The sequence below is a fragment of the Pan paniscus genome, chromosome 19 (assembly GCF_029289425.2).
Source record: "Pan paniscus chromosome 19, NHGRI_mPanPan1-v2.0_pri, whole genome shotgun sequence".
NCBI classification, from domain to species: domain Eukaryota; kingdom Metazoa; phylum Chordata; class Mammalia; order Primates; family Hominidae; genus Pan; species Pan paniscus.
Window position 1 is genome coordinate 30,174,311 of NC_073268.2, and position 22,845 is coordinate 30,197,155.

The 22,845-nt window shown below is 43.6% G+C and overlaps 1 protein-coding gene across 3 annotated transcripts; it reads right to left on the reverse strand.

Annotated features, from left to right (window-relative positions):
- Positions 1 to 814: 814 nt before the first annotated feature.
- On the reverse strand, positions 815 to 20,889 carry LOC100980531 (eotaxin). 3 transcript variants are annotated; one of them, XM_057300226.2, is made up of 3 exons: positions 20,744 to 20,886; positions 1,934 to 2,045; positions 815 to 1,556 (listed from the first exon to the last, which is right to left on the reverse strand). In XM_057300226.2, exons 1-3 carry the CDS (start codon positions 20,847 to 20,849, stop codon positions 1,451 to 1,453), a joined length of 324 nt encoding a protein of 107 aa, XP_057156209.1. In that variant the 5' UTR covers positions 20,850 to 20,886; the 3' UTR covers positions 815 to 1,450. The 3 variants fall into 3 exon arrangements, with proteins under 3 accessions (XP_057156209.1, XP_003818054.1, XP_003818055.1); XM_003818006.4 differs by lacking the exon at positions 20,744 to 20,886 and adding an exon at positions 3,248 to 3,335 and having other exon boundaries at positions 1,451 to 1,556; XM_003818007.5 differs by lacking the exons at positions 815 to 1,556; positions 1,934 to 2,045 and adding exons at positions 18,868 to 19,413; positions 19,847 to 19,964 and having other exon boundaries at positions 20,744 to 20,889.
- Between the last annotated feature and the right edge of the window lie 1,956 nt (positions 20,890 to 22,845).

Consider the following 22,845-nt stretch of genomic DNA (forward strand, 5'->3'; position numbering starts at 1 on the left):
CCAATTATCTTCTCCCCTCCCAACTACCAATGCCCCAGTTCCATATCTTCCATACACTGCAATAGTGAGCTAAGTGTTTCTCCCTTCTCCTCCCAATTCAGCCCATGGCCATCTGGCTGCCCTTCCTGAAGCCCCTCATAGTGTGGTCATGGCACTTCTCTCCACTGAATCAAAACTTGCAATGCATTCTATTCCTAGAGTGACCACATGTTCCAGTTTGCTTAGGACAGTGTTAATTTATATCCGTTGTTCCAGAATAATTATGAATAATACCACTTTTCTGCTCTCGAAAGCATCCTAACTGGGCTGGGAAGAATCATATGTTCACCTTACATGGAGCACAAACTCCCCACCTAGACAGCCTGGCCTCAAACTTCTTTCCAAATTTCCCCACCATTTCACACATACTCCAACACTGACATCTTTTGATGGGCTCCCACCCAACTGGGTAAATGCAGCATGATCATTCCTACTTCTTGGATTTTGCTCAAGCAACACCCCTTCTCCTCTACCTAGACTGAAATACCTCCAGCAGAGCCTCTCCACTTTGTGCATGCACAAGACCTACTTTAAGCTCCACCACACCTGTAAAACCTGCACCTAAACCTCTGGTCAAGGGTCACCTAGCCTTCCTCTGATTTCCAGTGTCTGTCATGTCTGCCTAGTCTGGGTTGGAAGACCGAGGAGCAGGGTCGGGTAGAGGGAGATACCACAGGGCTGTTAAAATAGGTCCCAGGAGAGGCAAGCATGAGGTGGGGAGGAAAGGAATGGTGGCAAAGCTCCAGATATTTTCGTGGCTGAAGTTTGGGGTTTGGGAAATACTGTTGAAAATGGGAATAGAGGGCTGGAATGGGTTTGTCAGTTTCACCCTGCATTTCAATGAAGACCAGCTAAGCCAAAAACTCATTTCCCAGGGACACAGTTCCCACCCCCATAACCAAGCCCCTCTTGGCCACAGCCATCTTTGTCCCCCTCAGCTCAGTGTGGATTTCCCACAAAAAAATTACAACTAGTGACTATAATAAAATATGCACATACTTTATGTATTCCTAAAACAACATTTACTTCCATTTAATGAGTCACACTTTGGGTTCACAAGAACAATGACATTTTTATACTGATCATCTTTGCCAGGACCTTTACAAGATTCCAGGGAGGAAGAGAGGAGAGGGGGAACATTGCCCACACGTGACAGGGGATCGAATTGGGGCTCCTGGGGGTAAAGAATCTGCACAAAGCTTTACAGTTTAAAAATAACTGATATTAATGGAGGATAAGTTTTAAAGCCTCAATAAATTAAATGCAATACTTTTCTTAAAAAATATATATATATAAAATAAAACCCATTCCCTTTGAACTGATAATGAGGTTACCTCAGAATGCATTGTAAGAAGGGAAAACAAATTAGGCAACACTCAGGCTCTGGTTTGGTTTCAAAAATGGTGATTATTTATGGCTTTGGAGTTGGAGATTTTTGGTCCAGATACTTCATGGAATCCTGCACCCACTTCTTCTTGGGGTCGGCACAGATATCCTTGGCCAGTTTGGTCTTGAAGCTGTGGGAGATACAGGATGCAATTGGAAGGATTGTTTTTGAAAATTCTGCCCATTTGACCCTAAATATTTAAGGACCATCTGCCACTGGACAAAGGGTTGCTACGGAGAGGAGGAAGGATGAGACTCTTGGGTTAGTTGCTGCTCTTAAAGGCCCAGTAAAACCATCTTTGCTCTTGACTTGAAGAAATTGATATGACTACAGCAATCTCCCAGGCAGGGAGCTGGGAGTGAACACTCACTTGTGAAAATTAATGAATTGGACCATAGAGGTCAAACTATCAGAGTCTATGACTCCCAGCAACTGTGACACAGTTCTTGACTCTGTGCCCTAGACATTATTTTTTTGTCTAGGGGAGGGTGAACTTTATTTACTTACATCACAGCTTTCTGGGGACATTTGCCACTGGTGATTCTCCTGTAGCTCTCCAGTCGCTGAAGGGGTATCTTCCTATTGGCCAGGTTAAAGCAGCAGGTGGTTGGGACAGAAGCTGAATTTTGGGGAAAAAAAATGAACAGAGAAAAAAATGAGCCACATGATGATACATAGACATTTCCAAGCATGACTTTGTAAAGGAAGTTAGGAGAAAGCAAGGAATTGCGAGAGGTGGAGGGAGAATCCCTCTGCTCTGAAGTCTTATGTGTCTGGAGGATGCTGTCCTGTGTCTTCAGCATCTTCCCCTGTGCATTGAGGACTCATCATTACTGTTGAGGGTATGGAAAAAGCTTGGTCAATGTGACAAATGCTAGCTCTGTCATTGTAAAGACCTACTTGGCCATGTGATGGTCATGGTAATTTTCACCAAATATTCTCCATCCTCTGTTTTGAGACACAAGGTAGACTTGCATTTCTTGGCCACTTTTGTTTGGTTGGAGGCATTAATTAGTTTTGATCAATAAAGGAGGAGACAAAGTGATGGGTGTCATTTTTGAGCCACAGTGCGTTGCCTATGCAAGACTCCTGAGAGCTTTCTTCTGCTTTATCACAGTATCCATCAATGTTCCCCCACATGGGCAACTTCTCCATCAGTCTAGAATCCTGAGTATAAAATGCAGAAGCCTGAGCCCATACATTATAGATATTTAGTACAAGCAAGAAAGTAACTTTTGTTAATTTAGTTAATTCTGTTAAGTCATTGATAATTTAGAACTGTTTGTTACCATGCCATGCACTGGCTCAGTGGGACCGATACACTCAGTAAGTTTGTCACCAGAGTATGGGAAAATGAGTTATGGAACAAATCTCCTAGATAACTTTCCCAAAGAGTGTCAAAATAAGTCACCTCAAGAGATCCCCCTGGGACCTTGTTCTTCTCTTAGCCACTGTCTCTGAAAGCTGTCCTGGAGTCGAATTAACATACTGAGCTTCTAATCAACAGATCTCCCACTGCCAAAAATGCCCACCATGCCCACAGTAAGACAGAGCCATTCCCCATTCCCAAACACTGTAAGGATAGCTGGGTATGGATGCACCCAGCAGCCCTCTTGAATGTGGGGAAAAGACTCGGGCGCCTTCTAGTTCTGGCTCTTCCAGTGACTGGATGTGAGGTTGAGGCATTTCTTGTCCACCCACAAAACCTGTTTCCCTATTTTTCAAATGGAGAATTTGCAGTGAGTCTCTAAAGATTCTTGCTGACCTAGTAGCTCTGGAGGTGGTTACCTTACCTTTCCTGTAAGGAGTTGGGGGGCTTACCTGGCCCAGCGAGCCCCTGGGGGCTGAAGGCAGCTGCTATGAGCAGCAGCCACAGAAGTGCTGCGGAGACCTTCATGTTGGAGGCCGAAGGTATGAGCTTTGGCGTGAGAGGTGGTGGTTTCTGGGTTGGTCTCAGCCTCTCTGCTCCTCTGGCCCATCTGCCTGCCTTTTATAGGGAGCAGACAGTATGGGAGCTTCCAGGGAAGCCTTTGCTCATGCGGGGGTCACAATGAAGGGATTCCTGAATTGCTGACCAGATTCCAGATCCTAGGAAGTCAAGCAGAACAGAAGAGAGGCAAGCTAGTGGGAGGGACTTGGTACATTTTTTAATCCATCTGGATCTTGCCTTGGAAAAGGAGGGGAATATGTGATTATGAAATGAAGTTAAACATCTGTAGTGGGGGAAGGGAGCAAGAAAACCAAGGGCCTAGGGGATGAGTTGAAATGAAACACCTGTAGTCCGGGAAAGGAGCAAGGAAACCAAAGGCCTGGGGGATGAGTCGATCTAAGAACCTTCCTTGATTCCTGTGTTCACATGGTGGTCTTGAGGATTTTGGAGACCAGGAAGGAGCCCCAAAACTTCCATTAGGCTCCCGCCCAGATGCAGAGAGAGCTCAGCAGCCCTGCACATAGTTGCATCTCTGAACCAGGAAGGACAACACACCACAGCTTTGCTGCTGTGTTTCAGTGTAATGATCACAGAATCTTAGTCCCTGAAATTTTAGCATGATAGGACATCAGAACTGGATAGTTTCTATGAATCTTGACTTCTGAGGCACTTTAAAACCATTTGCTTAGCTGCTAAAGCCCTTTTCCAAATGGAATTAAAACAAACCCCAACTCATCAAATACACTGTAGTGAAGGGGACTTGTTTGAAATAGAATAGGCAGCCTCTCGTGCCCTTATTCCCCAGGGAACACATTTAGAGAACACATTTGGAAAATCAATCATCTAGCTCCCCCCTCGCTCTCTGAGCACACATTGCAGACAAGGTATCTGATGGCTAAAAATATCAAAGAGAGAGGCGACACAAGAACCTATACATATCCCTTTGTTCATAACACTAGGCACCCTAGTTGGAGAGGGTATAAGGGAGGCAAAGTCTTTAATGGAGTCACTGCAGCGGATTACAGCATTGAATACTGGTGTGGAGGTACTGCAAACCTGTTTCCTGTTTTTTCCTGCACACTCTCATATCAAATTGATTGATTGGTACAGTAGCACAAACAAGACTGTTAAAGATTCTGAGGAGTTGACTTGCGTTAGTTAAATACTGTGTTGTGGTTGACTGGTGATGTCTGTCATGGGCACAGGATTAGAGAGGGCTCTTGCTGTCCTGCAAAGTCTCTAAGTGCCCAATTAGGATAATCGGTCTATAATTACCTAAAAAGTTAACTATAATTACCAAATAGAGGCCAAAAAGTGGAGTCTTCCCTGTTCTTTCCTGCTCTATTCCCGGTGGGTTAGTCTAATGTAGAATCTGAATTCAGGATATCTGCATTTGGATGATGGCTCTGTGACTGACTAGCTGTGACACCATGGACAACTTAACCACTCTCTGCTAGGGTAAGAGCAGGATACTAATCATGTGTACTTTAGGGAATTGTAGTGTGAATTAAATGAGTTCATGTATCTAAACTGCTTAGAAGAATGACTAAATCACTGTAGGTACTCAGTGAGTAGAAGTTACTGTTTTTTATTATTAGGAAATAGGGCCGGGTACAGTGGCTCACACTTGTAATCCCAGCACTTTGGGAGACTGAGGCAGGCAGATCACTTGAGGTCAGGAGTTCAAGACCAGCCTGGCCAACATGGTGAAAACCTGTCTTTACTAAAAATACAAAAAATTAGCCAGGCATGGTGGATGGTGTTTGTAGTCTCAGCTACTCAGGAAGCTGAGGCATAAGAATTGCTTGAACACAGGAGACGAAGGTTACAATGGGCAGAGATCATGCCACTGCACTCCAACCTGGGCAACAGAGTGAGACTGTGTCTCAAAAAAAAAAAAAAAAAAAAAAGAAGGGCAGATTGGGAATGCCGGAAAGACCTCAGAGTCTGGATATTTCTCCAAATATTCTTCCAAGTTTTCCCACTGCTTCCAAGTAAAGATATGCTACCACAGGGATGGTTTCCAAGAATGCCTGAGTTGCACATGTGGCAGATACGAAGTTTTAAAAAATTCTCGGCAGAATAAATTTGGAATATTCTTGACCTCAGAGGTGTTTGTCTGACGTGGTTTAATGATTGTTTCTGTAGTAAGAATAATTTCATAACTCTGGCGGGAATTTAAAGGAATTATCAGCAAGCGATTATTCATTTTTGTGTTTTCCTCGAAAAATAGCTTTGGAGTTAATGGGCTTTGGATTTACTCTAAACCTGAAAAACCTCAGTGGCTCAGTGGAAATAAATAAAATCAATCTTTAGATATCCAAGCTCTGCAGCTGTTTCATCCAGCTCACTGGCCATCCCTAGCAAGCAGGGGCAGCTTCAAGGGCTTTTTCTCTTTCTTTCTTGGAGGCTTTCTTTTCAGCAGTGACCTAGAGTAGACCCATTTCTTGCCTGTGATTTGGTGCCTGATGAATGAGGGGCCTTGATCAGGAATGATCCTGAGTGATGGGCAGGAAATGGATCCCCCCTTGTGAAAACAAAATATTGACTTCTAAAGAGTTTTTTTTCTTTTTTTTAATTGGAAAAGGTATCTTTTATTATTATTATTATTATTATTATTTTTTTATTGATCATTCTTGGGTGTTTCTCGCCGAGGGGGATTTGGCAGGGTCACAGGACAATAGTGGAGGGAAGGTCAGCAGATAAACAAGTGAACAAAGTTCTCTGGTTTTCCGAGGCAGAGGACCCTGCGGCCTTCCGCAGTGTTTGTGTCCCTGGGTACTTGAGATTAGGGAGTGGTGATGACTCTTAACGAACATGCTGCCTTCAAGCATCTGTTTAACAAAGCACATCTTGCACCGCCCTTAATCCATTCAACCCTGAGTGGATACAGCACATGTTTCAGAGAGCACAGGGTTGGGGGTAAGGTCACAGATCAACAGGATCCCAAGGCAGAAGAATTTTTCTTAGTACAGAACAAAATGAAAAGTCTCCCATGTCTACCTCTTTCTACACAGACACGGCAACCATCCAATTTCTCAATCTTTTCCCCACCTTTCCCCCCTTTCTATTCCACAAAACCGCCATTGTCTTCATGGCCCGTTCTCAACGAGCTGTTGAGTACACCTCCCAGATGGGGTGGTGGCCGGGCAGAGGAGCTCCTCACTTCCCAGTAGGGGCGGCCGGGCAGAAGCGCCCCTCACCTCCCGGACGGGGCGGCTGGCCCGGCGGGGGACTGACCCCCCCACCTCCCTCCCGGACGGGGCGGCTGGCCGGGCAGAGGGGCTCCTCACTTCCCGGTAGGGGCGGCCGGGCAGAGGCGCCCCTCACCTCCCGGACAGGGCGGCTGGCCGGGCGGGGGGCTGATACCCCCACCTCCCTCCCGGACGGGGCGGCTGGCCAGGCGGGGGGCTGACCCCCCCACCTCCCTCCCAGACGGGGCGGCTGGCCGGGCGGGGGGCTGACCCCCCCACCTCCCTCCCGGACGAGGCGGCTGGCCGGGCAGAGGGGCTCCTCACTTCCCGGTAGGGGCGGCCGGGCAGAGGCGCCCCTCACCTCCCGGATGGGGCGGCTGGCCGGGCGGGGGGCCGACCCCCCCACCTCCCTCCCGGACGAGGCGGCTGGCCGGGCAGAGGGGCTCCTCACTTCCCGGCAGGGGCGGCCGGGCAGAGGCGCCCCTCACCTCCCGGACAGGGCGGCTGGCCGGGTGGGGGGCTGACCCCCCCACCTCCCTCCTGGACGAGGAGGGAGGACGCTCCTCACTTCTCAGACGGGGTGGCTGCCGGGCGGAGGGGCTCCTCACTTCTCAGACGGGGCAGTTGCCAGGCAGAGGGTCTCCCCACTTCTCAGACGGGGCGGCCGGGCAGAGACGCTCCTCACATCCCGGATGGGGCGGCAGGGCAGAGGTGCTCCCCACATCTCAGACGATGGGCGGCCGGGCAGAGACGCTCCTCACTTCCCAGATGTGATGGCGGCCGGGAAGAGGCGCTCCTCACTTCCTAGATGGGATGGCGGCCGGGCAGAGACGCTCCTCACTTTCCAGACTGGGCAGCCAGGCAGAGGGGCTCCTCACATCCCAGACGATGGGCGGTCAGGCGGAGACGCTCCTCACTTCCCAGACGGGGTGGCTGCCAGGTAGAGGCTGCAATCTCGGCACTAAGGGAGGCCAAGGCAGGCGGCTGGGAAGTGGTTGTAGCGAGCCGAGTTCACGCCACTGCACTCCAGCCTGGGCGCCATTGAGCACTGAGTTAACGAGACTCCGTCTGCAATCCCGGCACCTCGGGAGGCCGAGGCTGGCAGATCACTCGCGGTTAGGAGCTGGAGACCAGCCCGGCCGACACATCGAAACCCCGTCTCCACCAAAAAAATACGAAAACCAGTCAGGCGTGGCGGCGCGCGCCTGCAATCGCAGGCACTCGGCAGGCTGAGGCAGGAGAATCAGGCAGGGAGGTTGCAGTAAGCTGAGATGGCAGCAGTACCGTCCAGCTTTGGCTCGGCATCAGAGGGAGACCGTGGAAAGAGGGGAGAGGAGAGAGGGGAGAGGGGAGAGGGGAGAGGAGAGGGGAGAGGGGAGAGGGGAGAGGAGAGAGGAGAGAGGAGCCGATGCACTCCTATTTACTTTTTTTCTTTATTATTATTCTTTAAGTTCTGAGATACATGTGCAGAACGTGCAGGTTTGTTACATAGGTATACATGTGCCATGGTGGTTTGGTGCACCCATCAACTCGTCATCTACATTAGGTATTTGTCCTAATGCTCTCCCTCCCCTTGCCCGCCATCCACCGACAGGCCCCAGTGTGTGATGTTCCCCTCCCTGTGTCCATGTGTACTCATTGTTCAACTCCCACTTATGAGTGAGAGCATGCAGTGTTTGGTTTTCTGTTCCTGTGTTAGTTTGCTGAGAGTGATGGCTTCCAGCTTCATCCACGTCCCTGCAACGGACATGAACTCATTCCTTTTTATGGCTGCATAGTATTCCATGGTGTATATATGCCACGTTTTCTTTATCCAGTCTATTATTGATGGGCATTTGGGTTGGTTGAAGTCTTTGCTATTGCAAATAGTGCTGCAGTAAACATAACGTGTACATGTTTCTTTACAATAGAATGATTTATAATCCTTATATACCCGGTAATGGGATTGCTGGGTCAAATGGTATTTCTGATTCTAGATCCTTGAGGAATCACCACACTGTCTTCCACAACGGTTGAACTAATTTATACTCATCCCACCAACAGTGTAAAAGTGTTCCTATTTCTCTACATCCTTTCCAGCATCTGTTGTTTCCTGACTTTTTAATGATTGACATTCTAACTGGCATGTGATGGTATCTCATTGTGGTTATGATTTGCATTTCTCTAATGACCAGTGATGATGAGCTTTTTTTCATATGTTTGTTGATCACATAAATGTCTTCTTTTGAGAAGTGTCTGTTCATATCCTTCACTCACTTTTTGATGGGATTTTTTTTTTCTTGTAAATGTTTTTAAGGTTCTTGTAGATTCTGGATATTAGCCCTTTGTTGGGTGGATAGATTGCAAAAATTTTGTCCCATTCTGTAGGTTGCCTGTTCACTCTGACGATAGTTTCTTTTGCTGTGAAGAAGCTCTTTAGTTTAAGTAGATCCCGCTTGTCAATTTTGGCTTTTGTTGCAATTGTTTTTGGTGTTTTAGTCATGAAGACTTTGCTCATGCTTATCTCCTGAATGGTATTGCCTAGGTTTTCTTCTAGGGTTTTTATGGTTTTATGTCTTGCCTTTAAGTCTTTAATCCATCTTGAGTTAATTTTTGTATAAGGTGTAAGGAAGGGGTCCAGTTTCAGTTTTCTGTATATGGCTAGCCAGTTTTCCCAACACTATTTATTAAATAGGGAGCCCTTTCCGCATTGCTTGTTCTTGTCAGATTTGTCAAAGATCACATGGTTGTAGATTTGTGGTGTTATTTCTGAGGCTCTGTTCTGTTCCATTGGTCTATATGTCTGTTTTGGTACCAGTACCTTGCTGTTTTTGTTATTGTAGGCTTGTTGCATAGTTTGAAGTCAGGTAGCATGATGCCTCCAGCTTTGATCTTTTTGCTTAGGAATGTCTTGGCTATATGGGGTCTTTTTTGGTTTCATATGAAATTTAAAGTAGTTTTTTCTAATTCTGCAAAGAAAGTCAATGGTAGCTTGATGGGAATAGCACTGAATCTATAAATTACTTTGGGCAGTATGGCCATTTTTACAATATTGATTCTCCCTATCCATGAGCATGGAATGTTTTTCCATTTGTTTGTGTTCTTTCATTTCGTTGAGCAGTGGTTTGTAGTTCTCCTTGAAGAGGTCCTTCAGATCCCTTGCAATTTGTGTTCCTAGGTATTCTATTCTCGTTGTAGCGATTGTGAACGGGAGTTCACTCATGACTTGGCTCTCTGTTTGTCTATTATTGGTGTATAGGAATGCTTGTGACTTTTGCACATTGATGTTGTATCCTGAGACTTTGCTGAAGTTGCTTATGAGCTTAAGGAGTTTTTGGGCTGAGACTATAGGGTTTTCTAAATATATAATCATGTCATCTTCAAACAGAGACAATTTGACTTCCTCTCTTCCTATTTGAATACACTTTATTTCTCTCTCTTGTTTGATTGCCCTGGCCAGAACTTCCAATACGATGTTGAACAGGAATGGTGAGAGAGAGCATCCTTGTGTTCTGCTGGTTTTCAAAGGGAATGCTTCCAGCTTTTGCCCATTCAGTATGATATTGGCTGTGAGCTTGTCATAAATAGCTCTTACAATTTTGAGATATGTTCCATCAATACCTAGTTTATTGAGTGTTTTTAACATGAAGAGGTGTTGAATTTTATTGAAGGCCTTTTCTGCATCTATTGAGATAATCATGTGGTTTTTTTGTCATTGGTTCTGTTTATGTGATGGATTATGTTTATTGATTTGCATATGTTGAAAGAGACTTGCATCCCAGGGATGAAGTGGACTCGATTGTGGTGGATAAGCTTTTTGTTGTGCTGCTGGATTCGCTTTGCCAGTATTTTATTGAGGATTTTTGCATCAATGTTCATCAGGGATATTGGCCTGAAATTTTCTTTTTTTTGTTGTGTCTTTGCCAGGTTTTGGTATGAGGATGATGCTGGCCTCATAAAATGAGTTAGGGAGGAGTCTCTCTTTTTCTATTGTTTGGAATAGTTTCAGAAGGAATGGTACCACCTCCTCTTTATATCTCTGGTAGATTTCGGCTGTGAATTCGTCTGGTCCTGGCCTTTTTTTGGTTGGTAGGCTATTAATTACTGCCTCCATTTCAGAACTTGTTATTGGTCTGTTCAGGGATTTGACTTCTTCCTGGTTTAGTCTTGGGAGTGTGTATGTGTCCAGGAATTTTTCCTTTTCTTCTAGATTTTCTAGTTTATTTGTGTAGAGGTGTTTATGGTATTCTCTGATGGTAGTTTGTATTTCTGTGGGATCAGTGGTGATCTCCCCTTTATCATTTTTTATTGTCTCTATTTGATTCTTTTCTCTTTTCTTCTTTATTAGTCTGGTTAGCAGTCTATCTATTTTGTTAATTTTTTCAAAAAAACCAGCTCCTGGATTCATTGATTTGTTGAAGGATTTTTCATGTCTCTATCTCCTTCAGTTCTGCTCTTATCTTAGTTATTTCTTGTCTTCTGCTAGCTTGTGAATTTGTTTGCTCTTGCTTCTCCAGCTCTTTTAACTGTGATGTTAGGTTGTTGATTTTAGATCTTTCCTGCTCTCTCATGTGGGTATTTAGTGCTACAAATTTCCCTCTAAAGCTTTAGCTGTGTCTCAGGAATTCAGGTACATTGTGTCTTTGTTCTCATTGGTTTCAGATAACTTATTTATATCCGCCTTAATTTTGTTATTTACCCAGGAGTCATTCAGGAGCAGGTTGTTCAGTTTCCATGTAGTTGTGCGGTTTTGAGTGAGTTTCTTAATCCTGAGTTCTAATTTCATTGCACTGTGGTCTGAGAGACTGTTTGTTATGATTTCCATTCTTTTGCATTTGCTAAGGCGTGTTTTACTTCCAATTGTGTGCTCAATTTTAGAATAAGTTCTATGAGGTGCTGAGAAGAATGCATATTCTGTTGATCTGGGGTGGAGAGTTCTGTAGGTGTCTATTAGGTCCGCTTGGTCCAGAGCTGAGTTCAAGTCCTGAATATCCTTGTTAATATTCTGTCTCCTTGATCTGTCTAATATTGACAGTGGGGTGTTAAAGTCTCCCACTATTATTGTGTGGGAGTCTAAGTCTCTTTATAGGTCTCTAAGAACTTGCTTTATGAATCTGGGTGCTCCTGTATTCTGTGCATATATATTTAGGATAGTTAGCTCTTTTTGTTGCATTGATCCCTTTACCATCATGTAATGCCCTTCTTTGTCTTTTCTGATCTTTGTTGGCTTAAAGCCTGTTTTATCAGAGACTAGGATTGTAAGCACTGCTTTTTTATTTTTTAATTATTTATTTATTTTTTGCTTTTCAGTTGCTTGGTAAATATTCCTCCATCCCTTTATTTTGAGCCTATGTGTGTCTTTTCATGTGAGATGGGTCTCCTGAATATAGCACACCAATGGGTCTCGACTCATCCAATTTGCCAGTCTGTGTCTCTTAATTGGGGCCTCTAGCCCATTTACATTTAAGGCTAATATTGTTATGTGTGAGTTTGATCCTGTCATCATGATGTACTTTCTTCATAGTGTCATTGGTCTTTACATTTTGGTATGTTTTTGCAGTGGCTTGTATCAGTTTTTCCTTTCCATATTTAGTGCTTCCTTCAGGAGATCTTGTAAGGCAGGCCTGGTGGTGAAAAAATCTCTTGGCGTTTGCTTGTCGGTAAAGGATTTTATTTCTCCTTCTCTTGTGGAGCTTAGTTTGGCTGGATATGAAATTCTGGGTTGAAAATTCTTTTCTTTAAGGATGTTGAATATTGGCCCCCACTCTCTTCTGGCTTGTAGTATTTCTGCAGAGAGATCCACTGTTAGTCTGATGGGTTTCTCTTTGTGGGTAACCTGACCTTTCTCTCTCTAGCTGCCCTTAGCATTTTTTTTCTTCATTTCAACCTTGGTGAATCTGATGATTATGTGTCTTGGGGTTGCTCTTCTCAAGGAGTATCTTAGTGGTGTTCTCTGTTATTTCCTGAATTGGAATGTTGGCCTGTCTTGCTAGTTGGGAAAATTCTCCTGGATAATATCCTGAAGTGTGTTTTCCAACTTGGTTGCATTCTCCCCGTTACTTTCAGGTACACCAATCAGTCATAGGTTTGGTATTTTCACATAGTCCTATATTTCTTGGAGGCTTTGTTCATTCCTTTTCACTCTTTTTTTCCTCTAATCTTGTCTTCACAGTTTATTTCATTAAGTTGATCTTCAGTCTCTCATATCCTTTCTTCCTCTTGATCAATTCAGCTATTGATAGTTGTGTATGCTTCACAAAGTTCTCGTGCTTTTCTTTTTAGCTCCATCAAGTCATTTATGTTCTTCTCTAAACTGGTTATTCTAGTTAGCAGTTCCTGTAACCTTTTATCGAGGTTCTTAGCTTACTTGCATTGGGCTAGAACATGCTCCTTTAGCTCGAAGGAGTTTGTTATTACCCACCTTCCGAAGCCTACGTCTGTCAATTTGTCAAACTCATTCTCTGTCCAGTTTTGTTTCCTTGCTGGCGAGGGATTGTGATCCTTTGGAGTAGAAGAGGCATTCTGGTTTCTGGAATTTTCAATTTTTTGCTCTTCTTTTTCCTCATCTTTGTGGATTTATCTACCTTTGATCTTTGATGCTGATGACCTTTGGATGGGTTTTTTGTGTAGGCATCCATTTTGTTGATGCTGATGTTATTGCTTTCTGTTTGTTAATTTTCCTTCTAACAGTCGGCCCCTCTTCTGTAGGTCTGCTGGAGTTTGCTGGAAGTCCACTCCAGACTTGTTTGCCTGGGTATTACCAGCGGATGCTGCAGAACAGCAAAGATTGCTGCCTGCTCCTTTCTCTGGAAGCTTCATTCCAGAGGGGCACCTGCCAGATGCCAGCTGGAGCTCTCCTGTGTGAGGCATCTGTTGACCCCTGCTGGGAGGTGTCTCACAGTCAGGAGGCACTGGGGTCAGTGACCCACTTGAGGAGGCAGTCTGTCCCTTAGCAGAGCTCAAGTGCTGTGCTGGGAGACCCTCTGCTCTCTTCAGAGCTGGCAGGCAGGAACGTTTAAGTATGCTGAAGCTGCGCCCACAGCCAACCCTTCCCCGAGGTGCTCTGTCCCAAGGAGATGGGAATTTTATCTATAAGCCTGTAACCGAGGCTGCTGCCTTTCTTTCAGAGATACCCTGCCCAGATGAAACAACAGAGGCAGTCAAGCTACAGCGGCTTTGCTGTGCTACTGTATGTTCTGCCCAGGACGAAATTCCTGGCTGACTTCTAAAAAGAAAAAAGAAAAGAAAAGAGAAAGAAAAAAGGAAAAAAAGGAGTTTTTCAGGGAGAGGTGAGTGATCAGTGATCAGCAGACAAGGATCCCAGGAATCAGGACTCTTGTCTTTGTTCTGTAGCTGTGTTCCAGATCTCCTCTAATATTGCAAAGTTATAGACAAACTGGAAAGAGACATTGACGTTGATTTTATTCCAACCCTCTCTTTAAAAAATAAAAATAAAAGAATAGACACCAGAGGCTTGGAGACTAGTGAAAAAATCCTTAAGGGAACTGTGTTCTTTAGGCTGAGTTGATTCTAGAGCCCCTGTTGGTTGACTCCCTGTCTTCTGAAATGTTTCGTAACTCTTAGTCTCAATCTCCCTTTGTGCAAAAGAGGACCAACGTAGGGTTCATTACTCCTCCTTCTCAAGCATCACTGAGCTCATTTCTGCAGTTTCTTATCACTTTTGGAAAAGAATTACACCAAACTCGATGTTAGTGTAAACATGCTAACAATGTGTCCAGCAGATAGTAAGTTATCAATGGCAATGCTAACCTATGCAATCTATGCAAGGCTCTGTCTTACTTCATTTCACATGAGATGACTTATTTAATCCTCCAAACAAACTTATTCTAATTAAGTCCATTTTAAAGATGAGAGAAAGGAGACTTAGAGAAGTTAAATATCTTCTTCTTCTGTGAAATTATTTACGAAAGTGAAGCCTGCTTCCCAGATTGCCTTGAGGTTTCCCAAAGCCTTTTTATTTAAAATATTATTTTTAAAAAAATTTAAAAATATTTTATTTTATTAGAGATGGTGTCTCACTCTGTCATCTAGGCTGGAGTGCAGTGGCACCATCATAGCTCACTGTAGCCTCGAACTCCTGGGCCTCAAGAGATCCTCTTGCCTCAGCCTCCAGAGTCACTAGGACTATAGGTGTGCTACCACATCTGTCTAATATTATTTTTTGTAGAGATGGGGGTCTCGCTTTGTTGCCTAGACTAGTCTTGAACTCCTTGCTTCAAGTAATAATCCACTTTGGTTTCTCAAAGTGCTGGGATTACAGGAGTGAGACACAGTACCTGGCCTAAAATGTTCTTTTTGTTATAATCCTCTTAGGGCAATCAACTTTACTTTTTTGTACAGAGGTGGAAAACTGAGGCACAGAATGTCATAGCTACTTTTCTGGGCTAACTGGCCAGGGTAATGCTAGCCTAGGCTTCTATAACAACAGCAACCTCAGTGGCTTACTGCAATATTTACTTTTTGTTTGTATTGTAGCCTGATGTTGGTTAGGCAGCTCTCCAAAAGTGCTCTCTTGTAAGGAATGACTCATAGATTCAGGCTGTTTGTCAATTACAGCTTTCCTATGGAACATATGGCTTCCAAGTTCCCAGATGTGAGTGGAGAGAGGGTTGATAGATTGTGTAGGATGTTTTAAAGAACCAGACATAAAAGCTGCTTACATCACTTCTGCCTACTTCACATTGGCCTTCACTCATCATCCAACTCCAGAATAACTGCAGAGGAGCTGAGACATGAAGAGGATCACATGAATATTTGGTGAAGACTAATAATTTCCGTTAGAATCTGCCTTTTGCTTACTTCTTCTCACATGTAGAATACTTAAATAATCCACCCACAAGAGAGACAACCCAAGGTGCCATTTAGTCATTGCACCAACCTAAATGGACAGGATCTCTTGATGATGGTTAGTTATCTCCATCAGCTGAGATTATGGATCTACTTTGTCCAGTGACCCTATGAGCTAAAAAGACAAATAATTTGTCACTTACCTAAAGTTTCAAGTTTGAAAAGGACAGGGTACTTGTAATCAACACTCTCATTTATGGAAAGAAAGATGGCATTCATCAATGGCCAATGCACTGTGCCAAGCCTAAAATCCTTCAGACAGATGTTATAAAAGTCTGCCATCCAGAACATCACACACCAGGGCCTTTTGGGGGGTGGGGGGCTGGGGGAGGGATAGCATTAGGAGAAATACCTACAGTAAATGACAAGCTGATGAGTGCAGCAAACCAACATGGCACATGTATACCTATGTAACAAACCTGCACATTGTTCACACACACCCGAGAACTTAAAGTATAATAAAAAGAAAAAAAAAGTCCCCCATCCTTGATTAGACTGGTTCTCTCTTTCTGGGGGAGCTCTTGTTGATCCTGGTTTCTGGTTTCCTTTGTGAGTTCCCTCCTTTTCCATTATTCCCCTTTGGTCACCTCTGAAGTGAGTATTGAAGAGAGACATGCTCTTCTTGGGGGCTCTGCTGTCTTTGAGGATTGCAAGCTGTACAGCAAGGCCTGGAGTTTGTCTTCTTTTTGAACTTTTCAGGACCACTCATGGTTTCACTGACAATATAGTACAGCTCTGGTAATAACAGTGGGGTTCTGATATCTTCACTCTCAGTCAATTCCATATGCCAGCAGCCACAGCCCAAGTTTCTTTCTTGGTATAATTTTCCAATTATTTTTCCTCTCTCTCTCTCCCTCTCCCTCTACCTCTCCTTCTCCTTCTCCTTCTCCTTCTCTTCTTAATAGGGAAGGCTGTGAGGCTTGAATGTTAGGCTACAACTTCAATCTGATTTTTGCCCTATGTTATTTCATCCAACTAAGAGTTTTTTTTTTTTTCCATAGAATTTTATTGCTGATTTTTTTTCATCCTTAAATACCTTCTCTTAATATTTGGGACCCAGAAACAGATGGCTTTTCCAACAACATAAGGTCCTGGATATGTGGATTTTATTATCTTTCATTTCTACCTTATGACCAGTTGATTTTTTTTTCTGAGCTCATCTCTTTCTCGGAATCCCTTCAAAAAGGAAGACAAAAACAATCAACATGCTACTAATGTATCTTTATCAAACTTTCCCCTTGGAGCTGCTATTTCAGCAGATAGCACCTGACAGATTGGACAGTTTGTAACATGAATCTCTTATTTTCTTCAAACTGTGACATCAGCTTCCTCACCGCCTGCTACTAAATATCTAGTTAATGCTACATGTTTCATGTTCTTAATGGTAGCACATGATTGTGCTACTAATTCCTCTATTAATCAGGGTTAAACTAGGCTCCAAACTAGGCTTAGTGGCTTGACACAGCAAATGTTTATTTCTTTCTCATGTCACAGTTCAAGGTAGGCCAGGTGACCAGTGACTTGTGGATATGGACTGCTTCCATCTTGAAATTGAGCTATATGGAACACATTACCCCTAACATTACCACAACAGAGGAAGAGAGAGCTGTTTATAGGGACAAGGTCTGAAAGTGGCTCATATCATTTTAGCCCTCACCCAACTGGTTAGAATTCAATCACACAGCCCCTGGGTAAATGCAATTTAGGCTGGAGAATATAGAAGAGCCCACAGATATCTGCGGGACATTTGCAGTCTCTGCTACTTATGACTGGCACATGTCCAGCAGCAAAGTCTAGGAGGTGGGAAAGTTCCAGCAAAAAACACTCCTTACGCCTAAGCCCGAGGCCACAGATCAAGCCTGGAGACTACATTGATCTGAAAAAGAGAGAGTCAGGGAAACTCACTGGTCCCAAGACATGACTGAGAAATAGTTAAAAATGTGTAAGTGACACTTTCCCCACCCAACACTCCATATCAGAGTCTTTGCTGATGGTATCTGGAAATCTGTTTTTTTATTAGCATCTAAGTGATGTTGATGCGAATACGACTCATTGACCTACTCTACATCTCAATCTACGGAGGCTTGCTCAGGTAAAGTAACTTGCCTAAATTTACTAGGCACATTACTGGTGTAACTAGCCTAATCTTTGAATCCCATTGAACTCAATGCCCAGTTATATACCAGCCTCTCTGTTCCTGTTCTTTCTAATTCTCTGTGCCCAAGAGTACAAGGCCTGCATGAAAACACATGATTTTATAATTTTTCGAAAATGAAGTTTCAGCAGATTCTGTTTGACCTTGAGCACATGTAGCCCTTCTCTCCTTTCCTGTCCTACCATCAAACACTCTGCTTAATATTTGCATGTATCAGAGGGCTCACTGTGTCTCACAGTATCTATTCATTCACCTCTACTCCTGGTCTGCCTGCTGGTTGTTCTCTCCTGGAATTTAAGATTACCCTCCTTATTGGTGTGAAATTAAATTAAATAAGTCAAACTTCAAATAATTTAAACTTAAAGCTATTAGGACTTTAATTATTCTGAGCCTTGAGAGGAATGTGGCTATGCAATCTGAGTTGTGTGGCATGCACCTACAACTTCTGCCTTTTTGCTGTTTCCTGTAAACAATTAAGAAGACTGAGCCATGGCAGAGGTAAGACCCCTCAGATCATTACCTCTCCTCAAGGAATAGCAAATAATCTTCCTTAGAACATAGCAACCTATAACCAATCAAATCACTGTGGCGTATGCACCTTGTCTAGTATGAAAAATGTTGTAATCTGGCTGGAACTTCTGTCTTTATTTATGTAACTGAAACTTTTCCAGTTGTTTGGAGTTGATGCTTTTCCAAGTGGCCACCCTCAAGCTTTGTCCTTGAATGAACTGAATACTTATTCACATTTTCTGAATCTCATTGTTTAAGGTTGACTTTGGTGTTTGGGGGTGAGAACTGGTGGGCTGAAGAAGGGGTAGAAAGGGATGTTGGACTTGGTCTGAACACCAATGGTGGCAGAAATCAATGATGGCAGGCACTTGCCAAATCATCTGTTGGTCTCCTACTTGATTTTTTAATGAAAGTGACATTTGTATTTACTAGACTAGAGGATTGATTAGAAGGGGGAAAACCAGCCAGTCACAAGGCTGATAGAATAGAAGAGGGGACAGGCTTTTGGGTAGAGCGTGGGATGGTGAGAAAAAGAATGAGTTTGGGAAAGAAGAAAGGTATTTGAACAAGTGGCTGAAGCAGATGTCAGATCTGGAGCTGGGGGGTGGGTTCATCTGGCCCCAGCCTGTGGCTGCCTCTCCCTAACATGCAGGTGAGCCTGGCCTGGGGGAAAGCCCAGAGTCCATTACGCGCTCATTTCTCCACAATGTGAGCCCAACCTCTGCAACCACGCCCTTCACCTTGTCACCCTGTTACCCCCACCAGCTTTATTACTTTATCCTTTTAAAAAACCATGAATGTCAGCTGTTATACAAAAATCTATTTTATGTGAAAATTTGGGAGTCATACATATGCAAATATGTAATTATATAATAAAAATATGCTTCCATAGGGACATCATATCTTAACAATTAAAGCAAATCTTTGCACTGATTCTTGCAAGGACTTATACAATACCCCCATGAGGTAGAGAAGGGAGGAGCATCCCACAGTTTTTACAGCACTGAGATGACATATACATCCAAGGCTTTATGTTCAAAACCCACCAAAATCCATGGAAGATTAAATTAAAATATTAATAACTTTTAAAATCTACTAAGAAAAACCATGATTCACATTATTACATAAAGCTCATATTCCTTAGAATTAGAATAAAATAATCTCAGAACCACTCTGAGAAAGGACAGGGTATACAAATTATTTGTTTCTCAAGTCATGGCTTGTTTTCAGTTCAGTCATGAATGTTCAAAGCTTTGGAGTTTGGGTTTTCTTGTCCAGATGCTTCATAAAGTCCTGGACCCACTTCTGTGTGGGGTCAGCACAGATCTCCTTGTCCAGTTTGGTCTTGAAGCTGTGGAGCAGAAAGGAGACAGTCAGATGGAACACCTTGAGGGTTCAGCCTGGGAGTGTGACCAAGTCTATGGGAAATCTGTCTAGCCCATCAGCCTAGCTAATGGGGATGCCTCAGGGATGAAGGAAGAAGATAAAACAAAGGAAGGGGACTCAGAGAAGCAGCTCTTTTTGGTAGCCCAAGTGAATCTCTCTTGGTTCCAGGATGAAGGAACGAACTGAGATGTAAAATGATAGCTGGAAAGGGAGCTGAGAGTGAGAAGCCACTTTCTTTACTTGTATTGTTTCTCACTGGCAAATGTCTGGGATAAGGTTAGAGATGCTATATGCATCACAGTATTTGACTCCAACTCATTCTGATACTAGTCCTATTCCCTGCCCAGGGAAGAACCTAGGACTGAGGTGTGAGGGGTGGGTGGTCATCGTCCACATACATTACAGCTTCCCGGGGACAGTGGCTACTGGTGGTCCTTCTGTAGCTCTCCAGCCTCTGCTTAGGGATTTTCTTATTGATAAATCTGTAGCAGCAGGTAGTTGAAGTATTAATCCCAACTGCAATGAAACAACAAGAAGAAAAGGCCATTGAGGGTGTGTCCTGGGTCTTTCTGTTTGTAAAACAGGGAATGGTAAGAAGAAGGAATCAGAAAGAAAGGAAGAGGTGGAGGGAAAAGCTGCCCATCCCAAACCCAATGTCTCTGCCCTTTGAGGCATTTCATAAACTCCCTTTCACTTTTATGGACTGTGAAATAGGGATGCACCATCACCAGTTGAAAGATGGAAGAGGAATTGATGGCTACTCTGGGCATTGCTAGGAGGGGCTAATATAATAATCCAATTCCTTAGAGCAAGGGTACCCCAACTATGGATCCCCTTTTAGGCTCTGAGCATTCAATGCTTGGTCATGAGTTTCCCTGATACGTACCACCTCTGCAGAGCTGCTGTTTCTGGAAGCTGGGCTTCCACAGACCAGATTCTGGGTCTCCCGGTATCTGGAAACAGCCTGCACACCCATCCCCAGAAGCCCCCTGTCTTTGATCACCCTGATCCCAAATTCTGCTGGAAGCAGCTGGAGTGGTAACTGCACTGAGGGTGTTCCCAGAGCTGGAATCCTAGAAGGAGCTGGATTTGGGGTTCACAGCTGGAATTCTAGTTCAGGCTCTACCCAGCAGCAGCTGTGTGGTTGGGCTCACCCCTTATCCTTTTTCTAAGTTACCTTATCTTGGAAAAGTAGCTGTTAAAGTGAGACTGTGGGTATCAGGTCTTCTTGATTGGTCCAGGATAACCCAGAGAGGGGGCAATGTGCTTCAAGGAGAAGGAGAGAGGGACCTTACCTGGCTGAGCAAGCCCCTGGGGGCTGAAAGCAGCTGCTGTGAGCAGCAGACACAGAAGTGCTGCAGAGGCTTTCATGTTGGAGGGTGAGGGCATGGGCTTCCACATGAGAATTGGAGGTTTCTGGTTTGGTCTCAGCCCCTCTGCTCCTCTGGAAGCTCTGTCTCTGCCTTTTATAGGAAGCAGAGAGGATCATAGGATGGAGTAATAAATCTATGGAGTAATAAATCTGCTGAGCCAGTGCACTTCAGTGGGAGGATAGGAAATGAGAGTATGAGTCGAGGCTAGCCTGTTTTTCAGCTAAGACCAGGAGTGGTAGGTGAGGTAGGGTCTATGTAGAGGACGACCACAGTATGTAATCTATGGCTATTATCAAGAGACCAGTTTCTCTGAAATGAGACACATTCTATAGAAAAAGGAAGGAATCAGGGATACCAAAGTCAAAGATATGTAAGGGATATTCCCCTTTTCCCTTTGGAGTGGTATCCCTAGGACACGAGTCCACAAAGAGACATTCAAACTTGGCTCAACTCTACAAAGGACTCAAAGATTCTTCACTGTCTTAAATCCTGGTAGCTTTCTAAAACCCAGAGAAAAGTAAAATAATAGAACATTAGCAGAAAAATAAAATTCAATATTCTTAGAATAATAGTACCTAAAATTGTAGTGTCTATTTCAATAATCTATTGCTGCATAGCAATCTATCTGAAAACAGTGACTTAAAACAATAACAATCTTCTGGGTTTTTTTGCTCTTGAATATATCACAAGGCCTTCATTCAGTGTCCAGGGTCTGGGCTGGGAGGACTTCAACAGCCAGCAGTTGGACCAGATGGAATTTCTCAGGTGTCTCTCTCTCTCTCTGTATGTGTGTGTGTGTGTGTGTGTTTGTGTGTGTGATCTTTCCAGTGGTCCCTCCACATGGCTAGATATTTTGCATGACGGCTTAAGGATCCCAGGTGCAAGGTTAGGGAACATATTCATACCTCTTAATGGGAAGAGTGTAAAAGAATTTGAGGATATGTTTTAAAACCACTATTTGTTTTATAGGCTATCGGAACTGCACAGCATATCAAGATCTTAAAATACTGTGTTTCTAAAACATCTAATGAGCTGTGAAAATATTTTTTCAAGTAAAAGAATATAGGGAAGGCAAATTTATCGACAAAATCAGAGACCTTCAGTTTGAATCAGAGACAAGAGACTTCTTGTCATTCTTCCCACACACATATCTCAGAAATACAAAGAATAAATTTTGGAAACCACTAATCTAGCTCCTCATCTCACATACAACTAGCTCCTCATCTCACATACACATTACAAAATCACCAACTAATCGCCTTCCATATCAGTGAAAAGGGGTTTGATGAGAGACCATGGGTGGGGTCCTCATGCCTATAACTGGGCCATGGATCATGGACATGGAATGCAAAAAAGGAAAATTATTCAATGGGGGAATTGAGCATTATACAACTTTGAATATTAATTTGGGAGCAATGCAAGGCTTTGATTCTGGTTTTAGCTTTATGTCGTTTTATCTTACCCCTATGACTTTGCTCAGGCTACTCATTCTCTCGATTATCTCTTTTTCAAATTGTTTTTACTCCCAGCTCCAGAAATCGGTGAAGAGTTGGCCTACTTTCTATCTCCTTATTTATGGAGTCTTCCCAGCTCACTCTAATGTAACACATTAGAACAGCATATTTTCTAACCCAGGGTGTACGTTCCATCCACCTGATGCTTCTAAAAAGCAGAATCCTTTCCTTTGACTTTTCTTTCTTTTTCTTTTTTCTTTTATTTTGGAAGACAACTATCATGGATAACCTGCTGAATGATCGATGAAGTTGGAGTAGAACACGGGGGTCCTGCCCAGACAGATCAGGAGCTCAAGGAAGTACTCATGGGTTCCAGTTGGTTAAACCTTTTTCCTTCAGAAAATCCTTAAGTGAAGTACCCCAAGATGTCCCTGCCTAAGATCCCAGAGAAAATGCCTGCTTATGTTTATGATGGAAAGACCTGTACCTGTCACCTACAAGACCTGGGAATGGTAAAAATAAAAGGCTGCTGAATTGTTGCAGAATTTTGTAAAAACTTTTAAATAATTT

Coding starts and splice junctions, on each gene's coding strand:
- LOC100980531 (XM_003818007.5), bottom strand. CDS start 20,849: ATGTGGAAGCCCATGCCCTCACCCTCCAACATGAAAGCCTCTGCAGCA. Junction 19,965..20,743: donor CCAGGGGCTTGCTCAGCCAG/GTAAGGTCCCTC, acceptor GTTTCATTGCAG/TTGGGATTAATACTTCAACT. Junction 19,414..19,846: donor TGTCCCCGGGAAGCTGTAAT/GTATGTGGACGA, acceptor TCTGCTCCACAG/CTTCAAGACCAAACTGGACA.